Here is a 25934-nt window from a genome sequence, read left to right as displayed (position 1 = left end):
TGGACAGTGAGAGCCTTTTTCCTCGGATGGTGATGTCTAGCACGAGGGGACATAGATTTAAATTGAGGGGAGATAGATATAGGGCAGATGTCAGAAGTAGGTTCTTTACTGAGAGAGTAGTAAGGGCGTGGAATGCCCTGCCTGCAACAGTAGTGGACTCGCCAACACTAAGGGCATTCAAATGGTCATTGGATAGACCTATGGACGATGAGGGAATAGTGTAGATGGGTTTTAGAGTGGTTTCACAGGTCGGCGCAACATCGAGAGCTGAAGAGCCTGTACTGAGCTGTAATGTTCAATGTTCTATAGCCAAATGGCTAATTGGATGTACTATCACTGATAGATCTTTTAAAAGTTGTAGTGTCTGTGTAATTGTCCAGTGTTCTAAGATATATTGGCAAGGGAGCGACTGGTTGGTGCCTGCTCTTGTCAGGGTGACATTCTTTCCAGATAGCAAAACAGACACTTTTGTGAAGGTGTTATCCTAAGTGTCAAGAGGTATAGTTAGGGAAAGATTTGTGTATCTATTTATCTGGAGAATTCCCTATCCTTATATTTTGAATACTTAAAGGTGCAGGGAGTGATCCCAAATAATTTTATGTCTGTCAAAGAAGAGCTTCTAATTGTTTGATGCTAATGAGTCCTTGGAACCAGCTTGGAGTCTCTCCCATCAGGTGGTAACCTCTAACTGACCTTTAGCTGGAGTGGTTTTATTCCATCTTGAATTAGAATGCTGTGTGTATTACTGCCTTATTTTTAATCCGAATTCTGCGGTGAACGTGATATCCATCACATCCCCCTCTTGATAGACCTAAATTCCTATTAATCACTGAGTTGCTCTTACTCATATCTGTCCTTTCATTTGCACAATTATTGACTTCTTCCTTCCCTACTAAAGGAAAACCTTTAGTTGGAAGGAACAGTATAATTTGCATTGTTTGACAGACTGTCTTGTAATTCATTCTCCGTTCCATTCTAGAATGGAAGATGCCTGCAGCAGGAGTTCAGGGAGCTAGGCAGAAAGTTAAAAGACAGGACCTCGAGGGTTGTAATCTCGGGATTACTCCCTGTGCCACGTGCCAGTGAGGCTAGAAATAGGAAGATAGAGCAGCTAAACACGTGGCTAAACAGCTGGTGTAGGAGGGAGGGTTTCCATTATCTGGACCACTGGGAGCTCTTCCGGGGCAGGTGTGACCTGTATAAGAAGGACGGGTTGCATCTAAACCGGAGAGGCATAAATATCCTGGCCGCGAAGTTTGCTAGTGTCACACGGGAGGGTTTAAACTAGTGTGGCAGGGGGGTGGGCACGGGAGCAATAGGTCAGAAGGTGAGAGCATTGAGGGAGAACTAGGGAATAGGGACAGTGTGGCTCTGAGGCAGAGCAGACGGAGAAGTTGCTGAACACAGCGGGTCTGGTGGCCTGAAGTGCATATGTTTTAATGCAAGAAGTATTACGGGTAAGGCAGATGAACTTAGAGCTTGGATTAGTACTTGGAACTATGATATCGTTGCCATTACAGAGACCTGGTTGAGGGAAGGGCAGGATTGGCAGCTAAACGTTCCAGGATTTAGATGTTTCAGGCGGGATAGAGGGGGATGTAAAAGGGGAGGCGGAGTTGCGCTACTGGTTCGGGAGAATATCATAGCTGTACTGCGAGAGGACACCTCAGAGGGCAGTGAGGCTATATGGGTAGAGATCAGGAATAAGAAGGGTGCAGTCACAATGTTGGGGGTTTACTACAGGCCTCCCAACAGCCAGCGGGAGATAGAGGAGCAGATAGGTAGACAGATTTTGGAAAAGAGTAAAAACAACAGGGTTGTGGTGATGGGAGACTTCAACTTCCCCAATATTGACTGGGACTCACTTAGTGCCAGGGGCTTAGACGGGGCGGAGTTTGTAAGGAGCATCCAGGAGGGCTTCTTAAAACAATATGTAGACAGTCCAACTAGGGAAGGGGCGGTACTGGACCTGGTATTGGGGAATGAGCCCGGCCAGGTGGTAGATGTTTCAGTAGGGGAGCATTTCGGTAACAGTGACCACAATTCAATAAGTTTTAAAATACTGGTGGACAAGGATAAGAGTGGTCCTAGGATGAATGTGCTAAATTGGGGGAAGGCTAATTATAACAATATTAGGCGGGAACTGAAGAACATAGATTGGGGGCGGATGTTTGAGGGCAAATCAACATCTGACATGTGGGAGGCTTTCAAGTGGCAGTTGAAAGGAATTCAGGACCGGCATGTTCCTGTGAGGAAGAAGGATAAATACGGCAATTTTCGGGAACCTTAGATGACGAGAGATATTGTAGGCCTCGTCAAAAAGAAAAAGGAGGCATTTATCAGGGCTAAAGGGCTGGGAACAGACAAAGCCTGCGTGGAATATAAGGAAAGTAGGAAGGAACTTAAGCAAGGAGTCAGGAGGGCTAGAAGGGGTCACGAAAAGTCATTGGCAAATAGGGTTAAGGAAAATCCCAAGGCTTTTTACACGTACATAAAAAGCAAAAGGGTAGCCAGGGAAAGGGTTGGCCCACTGAAGGATAGGCAAGGGAATCTATGTGTGGAGCCAGAGGAAATGGGCGAGGTACTAAATGAATACTTTGCATCAGTATTCACCAAAGAGAAGGAATTGGTAGATGTTGAGTCTGGAGAAGGGTGTGTAGATAGCCTGGGTCACATTGAGATCCAAAAAGAAGAGGTGTTGGGTGTCTTAAAAAATATTAAGGTAGATAAGTCCCCAGGGCCTGATGGGATCTACCCCAGAATACTGAAGGAGGCTGGAGAGGAAATTGCTGAGGCCTTGACGGAAATCTTTGGATCCTCGCTGTCTTCGGGGGATGTCCCGGAGGACTGGAGAATAGCCAATGTTGTTCCTCTGTTTAAGAAGGGTAGCAAGGATAATCCCGGGAACTACAGGCCGGTGAGCCTTACTTCAGTGGTAGGGAAATTACTGGAGAGAATTCTTCGAGACAGGATCTACTCCCATTTGGAAGCAAATGGACGTATTAGTGAGAGGCAGCACGGTTTTGTGAAGGGGAGGTCGTGTCTCACTAACTTGATAGAGTTTTTCGAGGAGGTCACTAAGATGATTGATGCAGGTAGGGCAGTGGATGTTGTCTATATGGACTTCAGTAAGGCCTTTGACAAGGTCCCTCATGGTAGACTAGTACAAAAGGTGAAGTCACACGGGATCAGGGGTGAGCTGGCAAGGTGGATACAGAACTGGCTAGGCCATAGAAGGCAGAGAGTAGCAATGGAAGGATGCTTTTCTAATTGGAGGGCTGTGACCAGTGGTGTTCCACAGGGATCAGTGCTGGGGCCTTTGCTCTTTGTAGTATATATAAATGATTTGGAGGAAAATGTAACTGGTGTGATTAGTAAGTTTGCAGACGACACAAAGGTTGGTGGAATTGCAGATAGCGATGAGGACTGTCGGAGGATACAGCAGGATTTAGATTGTTTGGAGACTTGGGCGGAGAGATGGCAGATGGAGTTTAATCCGGACAAATGTGAGGTAATGCATTTTGGAAGGTCTAATGCAGGTAGGGAATATACAGTGAATGGTAGAACCCTCAAGAGTATTGAAAGTCAAAGAGATCTAGGAGTACAGGTCCACAGGTCATTGAAAGGGGCAACACAGGTGGAGAAGGTAGTCAAGAAGGCATACGGCATGCTTGCCTTCATTGGCCGGGGCATTGAGTATAAGAATTGGCAAGTCATGTTGCAGCTGTATAGAACCTTAGTTAGGCCACATTTGGAGTATAGTGTTCAATTCTGGTCACCACACTACCAGAAGGATGTGGAGGCTTTAGAGAGGGTACAGAAGAGATTTACCAGAATGTTGCCTGGTATGGAGGGCATTAGCTATAAGGAGCGGTTGAATAAACTCGGTTTGTTCTCACTGGAACGAAGGAGGTTGAGGGGAGACCTGATAGAGGTATACAAAATTATGAGGGGCATAGACAGAGTGGATAGTCAGAGGCTTTTCCCCAGGGTAGAGGGGTCAATTACTAGGGGGCATAGGTTTAAGGTGAGAGGGGCAAGGTTTAGAGTAGATGTACGAGGCAAGTTTTTTACGCAGAGGGTAGTGGGTGCCTGGAACTCGCTACCGGAGGAGGTGGTGGAAGCAGGGACGATAGTGACATTTAAGGGGCATCTTGACAAATACATGAATAGGATGGGAATAGAGGGATACGGACCCAGGAAGTGTAGAAGATTGTAGTTTAGTCGGGCAGCATGGTCGGCACGGGCTTGGAGGGCCGATGGGCCTGTTCCTGTGCTGTACATTTCTTTGTTCTTTGTTCTAGTCGCTTCCAAGGACATCCTCACATTCATTGAGGATTCCATGGATTCGATCCTTCAGACGTTGTTGGTCTATAAGGGATAATGTTTCCATTTTCTGTAGGAATGGTTGTAACATTTGCTTCCCTGCCCATTGCAGAAATTATACTTCTATAGTCCTAAATCAACAAATTTTTTGTTCTGTCTCTTGCTACGATAGCAGCGGAAATGGCATTTTGCATGAGTCCTAAGCCTTGTTGAAGAGTTGTTTTTAAAGTTGCCAATTGTTTTCCTTTTTCAGGATTTAGTTCAGCCTCTATTTCTTTTTTCTGTTTTGTCAATTTCTTTTTGCATCAAGTTCATCAGGTAATTACAAATGATTTGAAACTTCTCTGAATGATTAGAGTTTACGCGACTTGATTTTAGTCCCTTTTCTTGTTTCTGATGGGGAGGAAGCTCAGGAGTCTTGTTCCTGTGAGTCACAGGGGTGTAGCCACAAGCTCCCTGAGATTCTTTATCTTTTTGTTGAGGTAGAGAAGTGGAATCAATTTTGTATTTTATTTCATCATAAATATGTTCCCTTTTTGGGTTGTCTGTGGGAGGTGTTGGTGAGATTGGATCCATTCTCATGTATTCATCTCCACAGCCTAGCTTTCTAGTTGCTTCTATACTTTCCTTATTCTCTGATGTGAGCGGTTGGGAAGTGTTAAGTCTCCAAATCTCACAGATTCCAATGTCGGATAATTCGGATACCGAGGTTGAATAGATTTGGTCTGTACCCCCTTTTGAGATGCATAGGGTATCTTCTTTGCAAAGGGGGGATAGAATAAAATTGTTTTCTTTCCTGGAAAACTAGTGTCAGGAGTCTCATCCTGAGTACATTGTGTTGATTATGAGGTGTAATATTTTTGAACATATGCTTGTTCAGGTTGTTGGAGAGATGTGTTTTGGAGCTCTGCTCGATATTCGGCTTTTAACCAAGTTCCAGTGTTTTCTAGTTGTACTTGGGGATTACCGACTACCGATTCCCATAGGGTGGCCAGATTGTCCGAGTTCCACGTCTTACTCGGGGGAACCTAAGGATTTATTTTATCCTTTTCTCGGGGAATGGCAGGAAAGTAGAAACCTCTACAAGAGAATTCTATGTCGTACTTATCATCTCTAAATTGCAGCATGCAACATAGGCATGGATTTATTTCTCCCTGTACATTCTCTTGGTGACAAATTAAACATTTGGTCTTCCCAAGAGGATGCACAGTATTATCACAAATAACAGCAACAAAGTGAGTAGTGTCTTGATCATCACTCAACATATTATTTTCATACTTATAGCCTGAGGCTTGAATGGTAAGTGCCTCAAAGTGACCCATTCTTAGTTCAGTTTTTAAGGCTTCGTATCGTGGTAATGCAGTTCCTCCATATGCGAGGACAAATCTTTCTTTAGTATTTTCCCAAAATATAATTCAAAGTTTTTGTTCAACAAGCCCATATTTGAGAATCTGGTAATAAAATGTCTCAATCCCTGGCGAAAGGGTTGGAATTTTTGGGTTTACTTTAATTAAACGAACAGAAGGGATAATAATTGTTCCTGGTCCCTCATTGTTAATGGGAACAGATCGTCGATTAAGTACTATTGGTTCCAATAATGTTGGGCTTCTTGGTAGCTGGATGATGTTAGAAAAATAAGAAATCCGATTGCTTCTAAACACCCCATTTGTCGATGAGCTTGGTCGATACAGGAACAAAGCGTTCTCCGTCGTTCCGATGTGGTTGGGATGAACTGTTTTATCTGTTATACAAGTTCTAGCATCGATTCAGGTATCAGTACTTAATTCAAGATATATCTATGTATCAATAATAGGATCATTATAATTAGTTGTCAATTTGCAGGAAATGTTCGATGATGGAATCGATTGCGAAATTCTCGGGGTTTATATCAGTTTCAGATTCAGCGAGATATTCGATAAGGGAAGTGAGGGTTGCAGTTTCAGAATCTGTAAGATGCGTGGCAAATGAAGCAAGGGTTGTTACAGTATTGGTGACATCGGTGTCAGATCCCCCTCTATAAAGGCCGGGAATTTCAATATCATTGATGATTGCTATGGCATCTTGGTACGTAAGAGGTGCAAAATCTGAAGGTACCTCATTAAGGTCTCGCCAATCCGTGATATGATGTTCGACTGTTGCAAGATCATCCGTCAGGCTGTGAATCAAAACAGATACGGGTGGACAAGATGAACCGGCGGGGTGGCAGGCTCACTTTCCACATCCGACCTCATCCCCAGGTAAGGGAGTGAGGAGTTTAGCGACTATGTCAGAGATAGTCCCAGTATGGGGCCATTTTTATCATTAAGGCAAAAAGGAGTGATAGCAATAGGTGCTCGTGGCGGGAAAGGACCGAAAAGATGATGATGCATGAATTGATCAAAAAGGGCGGGGGCCACAGCAGCTGCAAACTGATGTGGTCGCCAGGAAGCGTAGCTGCAAGATCTTAGATCTGGTAGAAGATAACCGTAACAATATTTGAGTCCCGTTGGGGATTGTGTCATGGCAACATACTGCTGATGACAGTACGTTCGTGGTCCATGAGAGTTAAAAGGAGTGCCATATCTCCTGGGTGTAGTAACAGTAGGACGTAAGAGACCTCGTCGATTACAACAAGGACACAGTACTATTACCATAGAGGTGCAAAGGGATCCTTCTTCATGAAGGTTAATGATCCTATAGGGATTTCTATCAATACGTTGATGAGGCATCATTTGGAAAAGGCTGTAAGCTATAGGGGCTATACGAAAACGAAAGTACGGAAGGATTTCCGGGTTGGGAGAGTCGGTTGATTGACATTTCATATACATATCCTCATGTCCAGAAAGACATTAATAATAAAAATAATAATAATCTTCCATTGTCACAAGTATGAAGCTACTGTGAAAAGTCCCTAGTTGCCACATTCTGGCGCCTGTTCGGGTAAGCTGGTACGGGAATTGAACCCGCGCTGCTGGCCTTGTTCTGTAATACAGACCAGCTGTCTAGCCACTTAGGCAAAAATAAATAAATAAAAATTGATTCTCATTGATGATCAGTGCCCTTTCCTGTATCAATAAGGAAGTGCATGTGCACGGCCCAACCCTGAAGGTGGACTGGAAATACTGAGGACATGGAGAGGATCTATCTGCGGAGACAGGAAATGAGTAAAATCAAACAAATTGTGCCACCGATAGGCAGTGCGTAATGTAGAGCATTACTAAAGGATCCAAAGAATCCTGAAAAATAGGAAATAACATCACTAGCAGTGTGAGTAATTCCTTGAAAAATGGAACCCATTTTGGGAAAAACATCTTCAGCAGCCATACCAAGGGCGCGTACCCAGTCCGGGGCATGGACAGGATCGAAGATCTGAACTTGGGATAATAAATTTTTGGCATGCCTAATTTGCTCAGTTATATCCTAATTAGTGAAAGTGACAGTAAGGTGAGCATGATACATATGTGCTAAGAGAGCGGTCAGAAATCCTAATGGTGGATGGGAAGTGATTCTCTGGGGATATGGAAACTGCTGCTGCGTGTCTGTGGTCCTTTTTAAGGCCATAGCCACAGCAAGTTACATTTTCATGCGGCGTCAACATCCATGTTCCTGGAGCAAGTTGACAGTCATCACAATACTCAGAGGTGAGTATCGCTACTGATCCATTGCCCAGAATGTGAATTCTAGATAGTTTTTCAAAAATAGGGGTTGCAACCACTGAACAGGATGCATTCCTACAATCATGGTGTTTTTGCCAATCAAAACATAAGCGTAGGGTTGTCCCTATACACATGTCAGCGGAAAAATAGCTGTAAGGAAGTTCTATTAAATCCAGCCTGGCCGATTAAAGTGTACGGAGTGTGAACTCGAACATGTGCTTTTAAATTTCCTGTGGAAACAATCTGTCCGAGTTGGACACGGTTATAAATCCGAAAATAACATTTGTCCGGTTGTATACTTGGCACGGACACTATTAAAGAAATTCTCCATACTCTGTATTTAAACCACCACAGAGTATCAACTCTGTCAGGTTTATGCTGTTTAATTTCGCTCACTCTGAGTAACATGCCTCTAGAAGTGGATTTCTGCAATACCTTCAACTACCGAATAGTTGAGAGATATTTAAATATGGTGGAAACAAGAAGATCGGGAAGTTCTCCCCTAACTACTTGATGTAGAGTATTTTTGATTACTTCGGCCATATAGTTAGCTTTAACGAGATCATTATTTGCCAATGTTTGATCTCTAAGTACTACCAGTGAGTCCGTAGTCAGACTCGTCATTATAGTGACATATGAAGATATGTTTTTGAGATTCAAAGTGGTCTCACTTAACCACTGCGAGAAAATTTCTAAGGCTTGTACGACTGAAGAGGTAGCTGAGGTTAGAAGTTTAGTGTTTTTTTAATTGTACACTCATCAGCCTCCGTCTTTGATGGGCGGAGCGTGGTACCAAATACGATGTGTTTGGTTTCTTCGATTTAGGGGTGACAAAATTCTGCCAAGTGTCATTTCTCATTATGACCCTAAAAGGCGGTGGAGCCTCAAGTCGAGAAATCAGAGAAGATTCCTGCTTACTATTGATTGGTGAGGTACTATTTCCACAGTTAGGATAGCTGCGTAAGCATCCTCGCAGTCTATCAGTATAATTCACTTTAGGGTTTCGATGGATTAGCTCAAGGGGTAATACAAGAAGATTTTTAAATAAATCACTCCGTTTGACTGAGGGATTCTGTTTAAAATACCATCCTATGGAGTAGACGGCTTGAATGGTGTGACTAGAATGATTAGCAGGTTTCCAATCATAAATGGAGAAGTTATTAGATACCCACGCCATGCGTCGACCATCTTCGCTAGTCAGCCATCCAGGTTTGTCACAGTGACATTTCTGGAGTGTGCCTCGATAGTGTGGTTTACAGAATACTGCATATCGATTAGAGGGTCTGGTTGGGTCAGAATCATTAGTGTAACAATGACTCTCATAAATGGTTTCGTTTACTCCAAATACTATATCATATAGGGCACATGTCTGTTTCGGTTCCAGGATGCGGAACAGAGACATGAGGTCGGTTTCATTCTGCTGATTGCTATGATCATCCTTTTGACGCGTCTCAACTGGATCTGTGAGCCAGGAGGAATGACATTCTCTTTTAAGTTTTCCCGTAAAATTAATGTCATTTGTTTTTTGACCACTTTGATCTAGGCATTGTGAAACTTTTTCTTCCCATTTTTTATCGGGGTCTCCTGATTGGTAGTACCAGCTGTCATATAGTAAAGATGAACAAACTATAGTGACGTTGCCAGGATTTTTGAGTACATTCGGTTTTTTAAATTTAAATTCTGACGGTATTACTCCAAACATTACCTGATTCCAGGCTGGAATTGACCAATTATATACCAAGTTGTGATAATCGAGATTGATGGGGTAATCATGTCCTATGACATAGCCTTTATAGTCACCTGGTATAGGTGTACAATGAGAAAATTTAAAATGAGAACCGAGAGATGGCTCTATCTTTTTGATTCCTGTCCACTCTATGAAATAGCAATGTCTATACTGATCCAAAAGGTGTTCCTGGGGATCAGTGAGAGATGGATCTGTCATATCATAAGATATTTCTGGAGAAGATTCTTTTAGAAACTTCATTGTTTCCTCTAATTCTTTCATTAGGAAAATGTGGCCGTCATGGGAAATTATTTGGTGATTATCTATCAATTTTCCCAAATTAACAACTATATTTAGTGGAATGAGAACCTTTCCTGGGGAAAGACAGGTTGGTTCCAGGACCGGTGTCCATATATTTCCGTCGGGAATGGAAAATTTTGTACAGTCCAATTTATGAGGTGCGGATCGCGCAACTCTTTGAATAGTTTGGCCCGAAGTTAATTGAGTCGGAGCCTGGGGTTCTTTCCCTAGAAAAACTGTTTGTTGGAGGGTTTCATTCCCTATCACGATTACTACTGTCCATACAATTAAAGCTATGGTAACCATCATAAAAAGTAACATTAGTGTACAATGTCGACAAATTTTTTGACATCCTTTCTTATTAAACCATCTTCCGAGGGTGCGGCATGTTTCGTGCCTCTCATCAGACTCTGCTGGTGGATTTAAATTGTCAAGAATCATTTCCACAGAAATGTGTTCTGTGATTGCTGAGCTATCAGTCTGCCGTGGGGGCGGGCAGGCTGCAGCGTTACTGGCTGCCTGCAAGGGCTGATCTTTAAACTGGTGAATTGTGACAGGCTTGTGAGCCATCCTTTGAGAATGTCTTTGGATTGTTTCGTTTCTTTTAATTCATCATTAATTTGGGGAGGAGTTTGCTCTACAGGGGGTCCATACAGACCTAAATATGGATTGTCATGATCCATTTCTTTTAAGGTTCAAAGTACCTGGGTGCTGGCTTTAAATTATCCACAGTCCCCTCTTCCTGCTTCAATCATCACAGTTCTCTTGTTGAGTACCTGCGTGATGACACAAGGGGGTTTCCATTTAGCTCTTAAGCCTGATTGTTTGGACTGTTTTTTCTCCTGCACCCACTCATCTACTTGAGGCATCCAAGTGCCTGGTGGGGGAATTGTCACTTCAGAGGTTACAGAAATTAGTGATCTTAGTTCCTTAGTGAGCTCTGGCTCAGGCTCCGGAAGGGGTATCGAAGCATTTTGGGATAAAGGGGTATTCATGTGTATCCCATACATTAAACGGTAGGGTGTAATATTTCGATGCACGCCTAACTTAGCTAAAGGCATGTTATTAAGACACATTTGCACCTCAGGTACCAGGTTAGCCCACTTTGGTCCCTTGATCATCAGTTTTGCCAGTCCTCTCTTCTTGATTCTGACGCTCCACCATCCCACTAGATCTGGGATGGTACGGAGTACTGAATTCCAATTGTATACCTGATCATTCTCGCACGTCTCTGAAACCCTTACCAATGAAGGCTGAGCCTCGGTCGGCATGTATGCAGGCTGGTAATCCAGTAACAGGGAACAGTGAGTACGAGAGTGCTGTGGTCGTTGCGAGTTCTGAACAGCGGGCGGTCGGGACTAACCAGGTAAATGCGGTACAACAATCTACCACTACCAAGATGTATTGATTCTTTTGCCCATAAGGTTTTTTACCCACAGAAGGGGTGAATGGTCCAATATAATCAATTTGCCATTTTACCATTGGCTGGTCTGGTTTGGCAGGCCAAATCAAAGGTGGCCTCGTGACTGCTCGTTTATTATGGAGGAGACACGGTTTGCAATTTGCAACAAATCGTTTACAATCAGTTATCATGTATGGCCACCAATAGCGCATTCCTAATTGTGCACATGTGGCTTGGGCACCTCCATGGAGATGACCTTGGTGAGCTTCCCTTATTAATTCCAATCGTTTTGTTTTAGGAGGGATCACTCGGTCTGCTTTTTTGGGCCTTGATGCCAATACCTTCCCTTCTTGATTTGTTTGATAGAGATACTTTAAAGGATATCCAGGTGGGTTTTCTTTATATGGGTCTAGCAGTATTTTTAATTCATCATCTTGATTTTCTGCTATTTGTTGTCTAGTTATGACATTGACCCTGGCCTCCCTAACCTCAGTTAGGTACATCCCTACAGCTTGTTTTGCTTGCTCGTCTGCTAAGTTATTTCCGTAGCTGTGCTGCTGGCCCTTGGTGTGTCCGGGGATGTGTAATACCTGTATGTTTGGCTTGTCTGTTCTCAACATAGCTACTGTTTGCCATTTGGACTTCTGATTGATAATCTTATTTCTATGTGTCTTCCATTTAGTTCTTTCCTATATGGGGAGGTCTCTCTCATATGCATGTCTCGCATATGCTGAATCAGTACATATTAGTACTGGATTTTTAGAATCTGCCCGTTGCATTGCTTCTTTTAATGCCATTGCTTCTGCATATTGTGCAGTGCGAGGTCCTAGAGGGATCGCAATGGTTTGTTCTGGGATATATCTGGACTCCTGAAATTGCCCTTTGATTAGTCCTATCCCTGCAGAGGATTTCATTAATCCATCTGGTTGAAGTATTTTCATTGAAGAGCCGTCACAATACCAGACTTCTTTGTAGTCTGCTAGATTGTGTTGGGGTACATTCTCTCCCTCTCCCTCTCTGGGTCTCCATCTTCCATTTGAAGAAGGAATTGTAAATCAAATTTCTCTGGAGTGACTTCCCACTCAAGTGTATGGTCGTGGAGAAGTGTTAACCACTTACCATATCTAATGGCTGTCACCTTTCTTTCATTCTCTGGCAGCCTGTTTAAATCTTTCAAAGCGTGACAAACAGTCTGTATCAGAATTGGTTTCTCTCCTTGCCAAGGCCTGACTTTAATTAAAACTTGTAAGATAAAGGTCAGGGTTCGCTCAGTAGCATTATATCACTGTTCAGTGGATGTAAAATTGTAGGAATAGAAAGCTACTGGAATTATTTCACCCTTGTTGTAGGCGATCGCTATCCCAGTCTTTGATCCAATTTTAATTCGAAGGATCAATTGCGGAATGCTATTTCTGGTATTCAAATCGATGGCCCTTTGCACAGCATCCATTAGTTTCCCAAGGGATTGATAATCCTCATGGGTGAAAATGAATGGATTGTTTTTTGGTGAACATCTGTCATAAAGAGGTTTAGCTAATGCAGAATAATTTGGGATGAATGCCTTCGCATAATTTAACAATCCTAAAATTGACTGAAGCTCTTTGAGTTCCGTGGGCATTTGAATGCGTGAAACCTTCGCTCTAAAATCATTTGTCAGCCCCCTGCCTGTGTCTGTGACACTCAGGCCAAGGAAGTTGACTGTTTGTCTGCATAGCTGAGACTTTTTAAGATTGATTAAACAGCCATTGTCAGCGAGTCATTTAAAAACTTCATTCAAAAGTTCAAAGTGTTCATCTAAATTGTCTGTTGTCAGGTAGATGTCATCTACATAACTAGTGACTTCTGGTAAGTCTGACAATATTTCCATTATTCTGGCTGAAAAGATTTGTGGGGAATTTCTAAATCACTGTGGAAGGCGAGTCCACATATTGATATCCATTGGGTGCTGTGAAAGCAGTATATTGCTGATCACTTTCCTTAATTGGGTGTGACCAAAAGCCATTTGCCAGGTCCACGCAAGACTTGTACATTTTTCTAACTAATTGACTTACCATCTGTTGGGCATTTGCCTGCTGAGCCGAGTTTGGCTCAGGGTATTTGTTTAATTTTGTATCGTCAATCACAAGACGCCATTTGTTGTCGGCTTTAGCAACGCCGAACATTGGGGAAATGTATCGTGATGGCTTTTTTAATTAAAACCCCTTGTTGTTCAAGTGAGTCAATCGTTTTAATAAGACTGGTTCTCCCGCGATGTTCTGGAATGTGCCATTTTTTTGGACAGGGAATGGGTTAACTCCTCGTGGGGTAGGCTCAATTTGTAACTTGCCGCAATGGTTTACGTGCTGCTGCAGAGATTCCCAGTGATGGTTTAAGAGGTGTTTTAATTTTGCTCGCACTGTGGAGTCAGTCTGGTATTCTAGCTGTTTGATGACGTGTTCAGCTCTTTCATCTATGTCCAAATTAACAGGAAAAGTGTTAAACCACAATTTTAAATCTTTAGCTCCAATTAATAACAAGACCTTTTGACCAGAAGGTGATATTTGATTGATGTCTATCATTGCAGTCTTTAAAGTGTGCTGCATGCCATTTGATTCGACTGGACAGTCAAAAATTTGAGTTGACTGTGATTGTCCTGTTATACCCACAATTTCAATTTCATCTAGGGGGCCTTTTAGCTGACACTTGGAGCTTACTTGAGAATCTACAATTGAAATGTCTGACCCTGTATCAGTTAATGCTGTTCCAAATAAATCCCTGATTTTAATATCTACGTAAGGGTAATGATTCTTATGCCTTGGGCTGGGTGAGTCAATTTTTTGTTGTTTAATCTGATGCTGGGAATTCCCTGGCTGTTTAATTTTTACCATATTAGTCCGGGCATATTAGTGCTGGACTTTGGGTGTTTGACTCTGGCGATTTCCATTTCCTCCCTGCCTTTTAGATTCTCCCACTGGCTACTGTAATATCTGGAATTTGGAATTCTATTTCTAGGGGGCAGCCGTCTCTGTGGTTGTTGTCGAGGAGAATCTCCTGAGAATAATTGTTGTCTCTGGGATTGAGGTCTTTGTGGTTCCCAGTTATTTATTCTTGGAGATTGTCTTGGTCTCGGGGTTGCTGGGCCTGATTGCTGTCTGTACCCTTGTTGCCCTGAGCTTCCTGAAGGAGAAGGGGGTGGCTGTCTATAATTACCCTGTTCTCTGTATGTCCCTCGTCCATTCCTATAATTTCCTCCCTGCCTGGGGGTTCCTTGGGATCTGGAGGTTCTTATCCCCCCATCCCCATTGTGGTCCCTGTACCCTTTATTATCATTATGTGGATCCACAGGAATGCCTACGGCTCCTAGCAATCGGGTTAGAATTTGTCTAACGTGGTTGTATCTTATTTCTCAGCTAGTTCATTAAAGTCTAGGTCGGCCATTGTCCTAATTAATTCATTAGGATAACAGCGTGTGAGAATACTGTGACCTGTGTTCCAGTTTCCTCCTGTCAGTCTGTGTGCTAAATCATAAGCAGCAATAAGTCCTCTGTCTTTAGCTACCTTTTTAAGTATGGTCTCTAACTGGCCTCCTGCGGCCGTCCCATGTATTGTTCTATGGAGCCAATGAAACATCATTAATACAGTCCCACAGTTAGGAGGTGGGGGTGTTAAGGCTGGTGTAAAAATCATTACAAAGACCTGATGTATTTGAACTTGATTGAGGGGTCCTATTAAATAACTAATCTGTCCCAATGTTCAATCATCCAATTGGGTAACACTCCGGTACCACCACAGGGTGGTTTCCCACAAATGGTAGTTATTTGTTGTGGGGTGAGTGATCCTGCTAACGCAGGGGTATTTATTCCTCCAGCTGCTATTAGGTTTGGTGCTGGTACTCGCTGTGCACTTTAGTTCTCCTAAAATTTCAGGGGCTGTTTAGCACAAGGCTAAATCGCTGGCTTTGAAAGCAGACCAAGCCAGGCCAGCAGCACGGTTCAATTCCCGTAACAGCCTCCCTGAACAGGCGCCGGAATGTGGCGACTAGGGGCTTTTCACAGTAACTTCATTGAAGCCTACTTGTGACAATAGGCGATTTTCATTTTTCATTTCAAATGTCTACAATCTCTTGATGAGCTATTTCTAATGCCGCTTCAGTCCAATTTTGGCCGGCGTTTGGAAGATAACCACGTAAGTTTAGAATATAAATGTTGTATCCCCAAGAGTCAGGTCCCGTGAACGGAGAACCGGCGGTTTTATAAATGTTGTATTGTCCTATTCCCGGGGGTGTATTTGGGGGAAGAAGCTGCGGTCCCATGTTCTGCCTAAAAGCCTGCATGACTGTCTGTGGGTCACGGACCCTTTGGTTGCAGCGCAAGCTGTTAACCCTTTGTGGGTCGGCTGCATCAATTTGCATCTGGCATCCAATTCTGTGGATGCGTCCTTGTTCCCAGTCTAAAACTTCTAACTTTAAAATTTCATTATCTTCAATTTGGAATGGGGCGGTTCCATTTATTAGTTCATTTATTCCTCGGGCAACTTTTTATATTCTTCCCGCAGTTGGGGTATTTGCCATGTTTACAGGTTCGAAAGCTTTCTATTTTAGGGATCACACCGTTTTTTCTCTGCTTTATTTTTAAAATATTGCTTTTTAATATTTAATATTTTTATGAGGATATTAATATTGCCTCACGTTATGGGCACAAACTGTCGTGGATTTAGGTTATTCCGGATCTGACAATACTCTATTACTAACCTATGCCCTAGATTAACCTATTAAAAGAGGGAAACCTGTTTTCCTGCCAAGACTCAGAATAGATCTCACGAAGGGAGAATGCTTTTCTGGGTCTCAGACAGTTAAACAGGATTTCAGTTACTTTCTATAGGGAGAGTTCAGATTCGTCACTCCTAACTAAATCGATACCTCTTGAGGTCGTGGGTCCTATCGCCTACTTAGGCTTCCTAAATGAGTGTCTAGGAGATCAACCTCGAGATTAATTTTCACAGTATGATTTTAATTAAAGTATCTTTATTGTGAAAATACTACCAATAGATACTTACTGAATTGCAGAGTTAAAGTATAAGTGGACTAAACAGTCCTTCTAGTTATCTACTAACATACTAACTTCTCTCAATCGAATGAGATATCTAAACATGGAAAAATCCTTAAAGCATCCCTATCAGTTTCTTAGTACATTTCTAAGAAGTTATTGCAAAACCATACTTACAACAGGTTTTGTCCGACGAGACAAGCTTCCTAAGAACAGAACTGACTCTCGCCCTAAGAGGGGGGTTAGAATCAGAGATTCTGCTAAAATGCCTCCTTCTTTTATACATTAAACTTGATTATTGGTTCAGGAAGGCATTTGTTATTGGTTAATTACCTATAGCCAAATGGCTAATTGGATGTACTATCACTGATAGATCTTTTAATAGTTGTAGTGTCTGTGTAATTGTCCAGTGTTCTAAGATATATTGGCAAGGGAGCGACTGGTTGGTGCCTGCCTCTTGTCAGGGTGACATTCTTTCCAGATATCAAAACAGACACTTTTGTGAGGGTGTTATCCTAAGTGTCAAGAGGTATAGTTAGGGAAAGATTTGTGTATCTATTTATCTGGAGAATTCCCTGAACTTATATTTTGAATACTTAAAGGTGCAGGGAGTGATCCCAAAATTTTTTATGTCCGTCAAAGAAGAACTTCTAATTGTTTGATACTAATGAGTCCTTGGAACCAGCTTGGAGTCTCTCCCATCAGGTGGTAACCTCTATCTGACCTTTAGCTGGAGTGGTTTTATTCCATCTTGAATTAGAATGCTGTGTGTATTACTGCCTTATTTTTAATCCGAATTCTGCGGTGAACGTGATATCCATCACAGGACCCTGGCGCTGTGAAGCCACAGTGCTATCCACTTGTGCTACCATGCTGCCCTAAATGTTGTCATTGGTTCTTTTTGCCATACACCTTGCACATTAGTGGCCTCGGGTTCTTGATCCTTCTATCAACTGGCACATTTTCTCCCCGTCTACTCTGTCCAGAACCTCATAATCGAACATCTCTATCAAATCTCCTCTTAATATTCTCTTCCCCAAAGTGAACAGCCCCAGTTTAACCAATCCCTCCAAGTAACTAAAGTTCCTCATCCTGACATTTGAATTCACATGCAATTGCCTCCGCTGCCTCGCCCATTTTACCCCTCATTCCCTAGTTGCATAAGACCTTGCTCTCTTTACCATTTCCGCACTCCCTTGCTGCACATCTCATTGTCAGCTGCAATTGAGAACCTACCTGCTACCTCACGACACAGGAGATAATAGTTCCCCTTATCTGAAATGTTTTCCAAAGGAACAAACCAGCAATCAGATATTTCCCCCCAGTTTTCACAAAAAATATCTGAAGGAGCAGAGCAAAGCTCCTAAAACTCCAATCCATTGCGAAACAATGTAGTTATCAAAAAGATAGATTCTAACTATAAGGACCCACATTTAGAGATCTTCAATTTCAGAAAATATACCAACTGATGAAATCACAAAATACAAAGGATTGTTATGAGATCAAAAATGGTTGCATGTTACCCACCTTTATGACATAATAATGAATGCGGGAAGACTGTTCTTATTTCAGCAAGCACAAATTAGTTCTTAAATGATCCTAGGGATTTTGCCTCCACTACTATGTCCCAAATTACATTTCATGCATTGATCACTTTGTGTGTGAAGAAAAAGCTTCTCAATATCAGTTCTAAATTAGCCTTTTACTAGTTTGAACCTATGGGCCCTGTCTTTTTTATTTTTGCAGATAAATTTAATTTCATTTACCTCAACAATCTTGTCATCTTTTCCCAAGATAGAAAAATACCTAAGTTGCTTCAGATTTTCTTCTCATAACTCGGATCTCTGACTAGGAATCGGCTTTATAACTGCATCAGCAATGTTTGAATATTTCCCTGAGAAAAAAAGAATTTGCATTTCAATATCATGTTTCACAAACTCGGGCAAATGTGACAATTGTTTGCATAATCCTCACATTTGCGTCTGATAATTTGAAATTGGATGAAGGAAAACTAAAGGACTAAGTGGATTGCGAACTGCAAAAGAATAAAGGAAAATGTGGGCTTAGAGCACATCGAAGAGATAGTATCTCCAGAATGATGATTATTCATATTGTTATTCATTGCCAGACAATACAATATGCGAAAAGTTTGATTTAAAAGCAAATTGGACCTTAATGTTATTGTAGATTCATCAAACAATCCTTATTTTGTTTTCACTGAAATTCCATTTGAAATGCAGTGCAATTTAGATCAAAGATTTTGTCCTTCCAAATTTGAGTTTCAAGTAGCCTATTATTGGAGCAAATCAGTACACAATTGGAGCACAATGGTGCACTATTAAAGCACACTTCCGTGCTCTGGTCTGCTGTTAAAGCGTATTGGAGTTCTCTTAAAACATTGGCTCACGTGAAATATTTCCTGCCACGTGTTAGTGCCAAATACCCGCAGTAACGTTGCAAGAATATGGAGAAAAGGCAACTTGCCTTGCAGACGCACAGTGAGTCTTTGTTTACACAACTGCCCTCAAAAATGTTCAAACTTGTATGCTCCTGACTGCTCAGTAAAATGTTTGAGCATTTTTTGTGTCACCCTTGAGACAAATTAGCATTTGCTGCAGCTTTTGTGTTATCCTGTGATCCACACTTAGAGAGTAAAATTTGAGAGAACAAGAAGTCTAAGCAACGAAAGCATTTCTAGGCATCAGAAATTCAAGCCCAAAAGAACTATGTAGGCAGTCGGGCTGTCTTCGCTTCACACCGAGCAGGCATCATAATGATTTGGCCAAGTTTTCAAGATACCAGAGCTTACCAAGGTTGTTTCACAACAATTACTTCACAGCTCCAGGGTCCCAGGTTCGATTCCGCCTTGGGTCACTGTCTGTGCGGAGTCTGCACATCCTCCCCATGTGTGCGTGGGTTTCCTCCGGGTGCTCCGGTTTCCTCCCACAGTACAAAGTGGGCAGGTTAGGTGGATTGGCCATGATAAATTGCCCTTAGTGTCCAAAATTGCCCTTAGTGTTGGGTGGGGTTACTGGGTTATGGGGATAGGGTGGAGGTGTGGACCTTGGGTCGGGTGCTCTTTCCAAGAGCCGGTGCAGACTCGATGGGCCGAATCGCCTCCTGCACTGTAAATTCTATGATAATGTCTATGAAATTAATAAGAATCCAACTATAAACAGTTCAGAAGGAACTTTTACTGGTAAAAGAAAACAAAGCTAGATTCCTCAATATTAACAGATATATAGTTTTAAGCTACTAGAAAGCTACACTTGAACTGGGGATTGTTAATAGATGGGCCAAATGGCCTCCTTCGGAGGTCTGATCATACTGCGAATCTCTGAATAGATCCGAGAAAAAATTTGATGTGTTTTTGAAGAGAAAATTGATTAGGGAGAAGGCTCATAACTGGGTTTAATTGTGAAAACTGGCCTTCCCATAAGATAAAAATGTTTACATTCTCACCTGTATATTAATCATCATAGAATCATAGAATGTCCGGTGCAGAAGGAGGTCATTCAGCCCATCGAGTCTGCACCAGCCCTTGGAAAGAACACTCTACTTAAGCCTCATGTCTCCACCCTATCCCCTTTATCCCTGTAGCCCAGTAACCTCACCCAACCTTTTTGGACACTAAGGGCAATTTAGAATGGCCAATCACCCTAACCTGCACATCTTTAGACTGTGGGAGGAAACCGGAGCACCCGGAGGAAACCCACGCGCACACGGGGAGAACGTGCAGACTCCACACAGACAGTGACCCAAGCCAGGAATCGAACCTGGGTCCTGGAGCTGTGAAGCAACTGTGCTAACCACTATGCTACCGTGCTGCCCCAATCTAGGTTATTTATATTTTCTGTTTTAGAGAAGTGTTAATTTCCCCCATTGCACCCTCATCAGCAGTGTCCCAGTGGCTGAGCGAACAGGCAGGAGATATATTGTCAATCTTCTGCCACCATGCTCATTTTGTTAAACTTCGAGCAATTAATTTCTGATTTTCCTTCCTTTCCTTGTGTGGAGGGGCTTGGCCTGGGCAGCTTCCAGCGGCAGAGTTGAAATTGGAAATAGAATATATAACAAATGAACTCTGATCCTAAAGTGCGGTGGAGTCATGGTGCTCTGTTTGAGAACGTTGAAGGAATAAGTGGTCTTTTGAAGATTGAGGTGATTTGAAAGTAGAGGCATTTTCATGAATTTTAATCAGTAAGGGACAATGGTAGCTCTAGAAAGAATATTTTAAGGAAAACATTGTTGCTGGGTGTAAAGCAACAACAATTTGTGTTTATTTTATTTTTTATTTTTTTCCAATTAGGGACAATTTAGTGTAACCAATCCCCCTACCCTGCACATCTTTGGGTTGTGCGGGTGAGACCCAGGCAGACACGGGAAGAATGTGCAAATTCCACACGGATAGTGACCCGGGGCTGGGAACAAACCCGGGTCCTCGGCGTCGTGAGGCAACAGTGCTAACCACTGCATCACCATGCAGTTCTCAATTTGTGTTTATCTTTTTAAAATAAAATTTAGAGTACCCAATTTATTTTTTCCAATTAAGGGGCAATTTAGCGAGGCCAGTCCACCTTCCCTGCACATCTTTGGTTGTGGGGGGTGAAACCCACGCAAACACGGGGAGAATGTGCAAACTCCACACGGACAGTGACCCAGAGCCAGGATCGAGCCTGGGACCTCAAGGCCGTGAGGCAGCAATGCTAACCACTGCACCACCATGCTGCCCTCAATTTGTGTTTATAAAGCACCTTTAACAAAACAAAAGGTTCAGGACACTTCAGTGTTGTTTGCTGCCATGTCAACTCCCATTTATGATAGGCTTGCTCAAATTGATTCTGGTAAACCTACCTTATGTGACGATATTAAGATGTGAAGGACATTCAAACCAATAACTCCGGTTTCCTGAAGATAGTGACTCACGATGGTGAATGGCTCCACATACACCATCAGCCTCTGGTTGCCAAAGCGAGCAATCTGTTTATGTGTGATAGAGACCATTGGTGGACTGTACAAACATGGGAGTGGCGTTTGAGCTCAATTCTGTTCTCTGCTAACCGCCAGCCACGTATAGTCGCGTCCATTGATGTTTTTGCAGCCAGGGTACACGATAGTGATAAGTAGCAAAACCTTGATTATTTTCCTCTTTTTCTGGTCTGGAGGCACCAAAGCCATTTTAGCACCACCACCCGACCTGCAATTAATTATTTACATAGAGAGCTTGAACCTAACAGCATATTGCTTTGTTTGATTAGATCGTACAACATCGTAAAAAAACTACACTAGTTTCCTTCGCAGTTTCAAGAGTATCTATGTTTAATGGCAACTGACCAAAGAAAAATCCACCAATACACCATTTGAATGGGTTTTCCTGACAGGAAGGTCCTATTTGACATCTCTAAGAGACTGTGCCTGTCGAAAAACAGAAAGCATGTTCAAATGAGTTTGATTGCAAAACTGCTGCTGCGTTTGGAGAAAGACCAGTTTGTTTCCCGCTGCAAGCCTCCGCACGATCCATTTTGTGATGGTTTATCCCAAGTGTGAAACTGCATGGTTTACAGGCACAAAGTGGAAATTGGGCCCATGATCTTTCTGGAATGCAGCTGCGATATTTGATCTCTCTCAGCTGTTTTGTGCTGTTGAGGTGCAATCCCAGCTGTCACCGTCAGCTTAACGAATGCAGGTATCACAAGTGTGCTGTTTTGTTGAATTGGGATCAACAGAATGGACGCTTTCTCCTGTATTCATGAATGAAGAAGAGCTGTAATTACTTCATAGAATCATAAAACCCCTACAATGCAGGAGGAGGTGATTTGGCCCATCGGGTCTGTACCAGCCTGTGCTCCGATAAAGCACCCTACCGAGACCCAATCCCCCGCTCCAACAGTCCAAAGATGTGCAGGTTAGGTGAATTGGCCATGCTAAATTGCCCTTCGTGTCCAAAATTGCCCATAGTGTTGGGTGGGGTTGCTTGTTTATGGGGATAGGGTAGAGGTGAGGACCTTGGGTAGGGTGCTCTTTCCAGGAGCCGGTGCAGACTCGATGGGCCAAATGGCCTCCTTCTGCACTGTAAATTCTACGATCTATGAATCCCCGTAATCCCACCTAACCTTTAGGCAATATTAGCATGGCCAATTCGCCTAACCTGCACATCTTTGGACTCTGGGAGGAAACCGGAGAACCCGGCAGACAGTGGGAGAACGTGCAAACTCCACACAGTCACCCACGGCCACAATTTAACCCGGGTCCCTGGCGCTGTGAGGCAGCAGTGCTAACCACAGTGCCGCCCAGTTCAAATGAGCAATATTACATTGCATTTCCATATTTTAAAAACATGTTGCTGAAGCTTTTCATCTTTCATCAGGAAAAACACAAAAATACTAAACTTCAATAGATCACAACAATTTATACTGCGGGAGAAAAGGGTGCAGATTGGTTGCCAGGTCAACTCTTATTGGCCAAGGAGTTGCCATGGAGAAAGCAACAAGGAATTATAAGCTCCCGTGTAATTGAAAAAAGGCCGGCGGCTGGAACATGTTCCTTTTGTTTGCAGAGAACAGGCCCCTGTTTATGAATGTAGGCCACATCTAGCAAGCGTAAACAAGCCATGTTGCAAGCTGAATTGATAGAGTATTATTGTTAGTGTAACAATTAGCGCACTAATTCAACAGGCGCAGACCAATCGTAGAATGACATCCAACAGACATTTTGTGCAGGCTGGTTGAGTACGGTTTGTACTCTGTTACAAATAACCGAAGGAACATGCTGTTTGATTCAATCAGCCAGTTGCGAGAATATGCAGCCTATGTGCCTGACATCACATCAGCACTGAACTTTGTACGCAACTTTCCGCCGACTAAATAATTGAACAACATCATATTTTGCCAACCAATTGCATTTTTGCACATGTCTCTTCTCAACAACATTTAGGTTCTGTACTACCAAGGAACTGGTTAAATCTGGCCCATTACTATTGCTAAATCTAATAAAACATTGCCTCTTTGTTGGCTCTAGAACATATTGCTGCAGAAAACTATCCCAGACCCAGTCAAGAAATCTGATCTGCTTTCCCCAGTCTTTAATGAAAGTCTGTGTCCCCCATTAAAACTACTTTTGCCTTTGTTGCAGTTTTCTGCAGTTATACAGTCCACAGCTGCTACTGGAGGCCTGTACACAACTCCCACAGCAGCCTAAACCTTTCCCTGTTGTTTAATTCTGCCCATGAAGTCTCCAATGCCTATTTACCTCTTATTATGTCTTATCATTGAAATTATTTCATTCACGCATTTGCACAAAGGCCACTTATTTGTCCATGCATCCTGCCTAACCTGTGCTTTTACTCCACTGTTGTACTTGAACATTTCCTATTTCTCTCTCCTGGTTTAATTATTTTACATTTTCATTTTCCTTTCATCTATTGTGCCAAAAGCATATTTTTGATTCTTACTCTATCTGCGTTTTTTAACATTGTACTCTTTATTCTACCCTTTCCACCTAGGCTCTCCCACTCTCTTCTTTCCTCTTTGTCTCCCACTTTCTTCCTTCCTCCCTGCCCTCCCTCCACCCAGCCCAATTACAAATTTAAAGTGCTTGTGACTGCCCTATTCATTGGTTCTAGATCAGTTCACTTGCAGCCGTTCTCCATGGCATGGTTCGTTCTCGGCAGGTGTCCCATATGACTTCTTCAGCCATGTATTAATCTCCCTAATCTGCTTGTCATTATGACCAATTTGTACATGGCTCGAGTAATAATCCATAGATGATGATCCTGTTCTTTAATTTAGCTCCTGGTTCCTGATACTCTGCAAGCAGGACAACTCTTTCCTACTTAATTGGTCCCATGAATCACAACAACTGAATCCTCCTGCTCTCTCTGCAATATAATTTCAAGACCACTCATGGTATCCCTCACACTGGCACCAGGAAAGCAATATACTTTCAGGGATTCTCAATCCTGTTTACAAAGGATACAAAGTCCACCCCAAATTATTGAATCCCCTACAACCTACCACGTTATGCTTCCCTTCCTCCTTTTCCCCGAAATGTAGCTCTCATTAGCATTGTTAAATGATTTACATTTTGATTTTTTAATAATTTATATACAAAATATGGCATGCAAGTGGGACTAAGATTGTACACTGCTGTGTACTGAACTCTACTTGTACATTGAGTGCTACTGCCGCTTGCCAATATCTAGTGTGATATTTTGCAGGGATTAACAAACCATTATTTTGTTCTCTTGTCTTTTTACTAGTATATTGTCAATAATAAACTCGGTTTGTTTTTCCCTCTACCCCTCCAATCTTCCATAGGTGCAACGTACAATTGCAAAGCAGATTCAGATGGTTCGACTAGTGGGTAAAGGGCGCTATGGTGAGGTATGGATGGGGAAATGGCGTGGCGAGAAGGTGGCAGTAAAGGTGTTCCCATCTGCAGAGGAGGCCAGCTGGTTCCGTGAGACTGAGATCTACCAGACGGTGCTGATGAGACATGAAAGTATACTAGGTGAGCTATACCAATAATCTAATAAGTGTACGTCATATCCAGGTTAACATTATTGGGAAGTTGGAGACGAGATTTGATTTACGTGCCAGCATTTCTCACGGGCTGTAGTGCTTTCCTCCGAGTTGTTATAGGAATTTGGAGGGCAGCACGGTGGCGCAGTCGGTAGCCCTGTTGTGTAACGGCGCCGAGGTCCCAGGTTCGATCCCGGCTCTGGGTCACTGTCCGTGTGGAGTTTGCACATTCTCCCCGTGTTTGCGTGGGTTTCGCCCCCACAACCCAAAGATGTGCAGGGTAGGTGGATTGGCCACGTTAAATTGCCCCTTAATTGGAAACAATGAATTGGGTACTCTAAATTTATATTAAATAAAAAAAGAGTTCTAGGAATCTGTTGCTCAGATAGGAAGTTGCTCCACAATGTATTTTCTTCCTTCCCATCCCACTTCTTAGAATCATAGAATCACTACAGTGCAGAAGGAGGCCATTGGGCCCATCGAGTCTTCTATTATGATTTCCATCGTTTGTATGCTTGATTTTCCTTACTTTATCCCTTTCCTGATACAGGCGAAAGAGATCAGCGTTTTAGTAATCACATCAAAGATAACTTGGCGTGACTTCTGGTGACGGCGGGCGGGAGGCAGCCGCACACTCCGGGCTCCCGATCGGGAATTGAAATTTTGGTGTTTTAAAGCCCAGTCCCGGGGGCAGCGGAGGCTGAAAAAGCTGTAAGAAGGCACAGGGAGGAGAAATGTCCAAGTTTGGGGGGAAAAACGGCCGTGAAAAAGGGGATTAATGAAAGTCCGCCGGTGAGTGGAAAAGTCAGCGCAGGAATTGTAAGGAAAGCAGTGGCTGGGGCACCAGGGGAGGCTGCATTGCTCACAGCAGAAGAAATTACCACGGTGATGGCTGTGGAGCTTGAAAAACAGTTCACAAAGCACATGGAAGCGATGAAGAAGGAGATGGGGGCAGTATTGGAAGCGCTGGTGGAGGCTACAATTGCCCCGGTGAGGGGGGGG

The 25934-nt window shown here is 42.8% G+C and overlaps 1 protein-coding gene across 4 annotated transcripts in view; it reads left to right on the top strand.

Annotated features, from left to right (window-relative positions):
- Positions 1–25934, top strand: part of bmpr1aa (bone morphogenetic protein receptor, type IAa) — a 320584-nt gene that overhangs the window by 280445 nt on the left and 14205 nt on the right. For all 4 annotated transcript variants that reach the window (XM_072491833.1, XM_072491830.1, XM_072491831.1 and 1 more), the window contains one exon: positions 24729–24921. In XM_072491833.1, coding sequence (XP_072347934.1) covers positions 24729–24921 — 193 coding nt within the window. The remainder of the gene's footprint in view (positions 1–24728; positions 24922–25934) is intronic.

Source organism: Scyliorhinus torazame, chromosome 28, assembly GCF_047496885.1.
Source record: "Scyliorhinus torazame isolate Kashiwa2021f chromosome 28, sScyTor2.1, whole genome shotgun sequence".
NCBI classification, from domain to species: domain Eukaryota; kingdom Metazoa; phylum Chordata; class Chondrichthyes; order Carcharhiniformes; family Scyliorhinidae; genus Scyliorhinus; species Scyliorhinus torazame.
The sequence above is the reverse complement of the archived record's forward strand: the minus strand, read 5'-3'. Positions and strand labels throughout refer to the sequence as shown.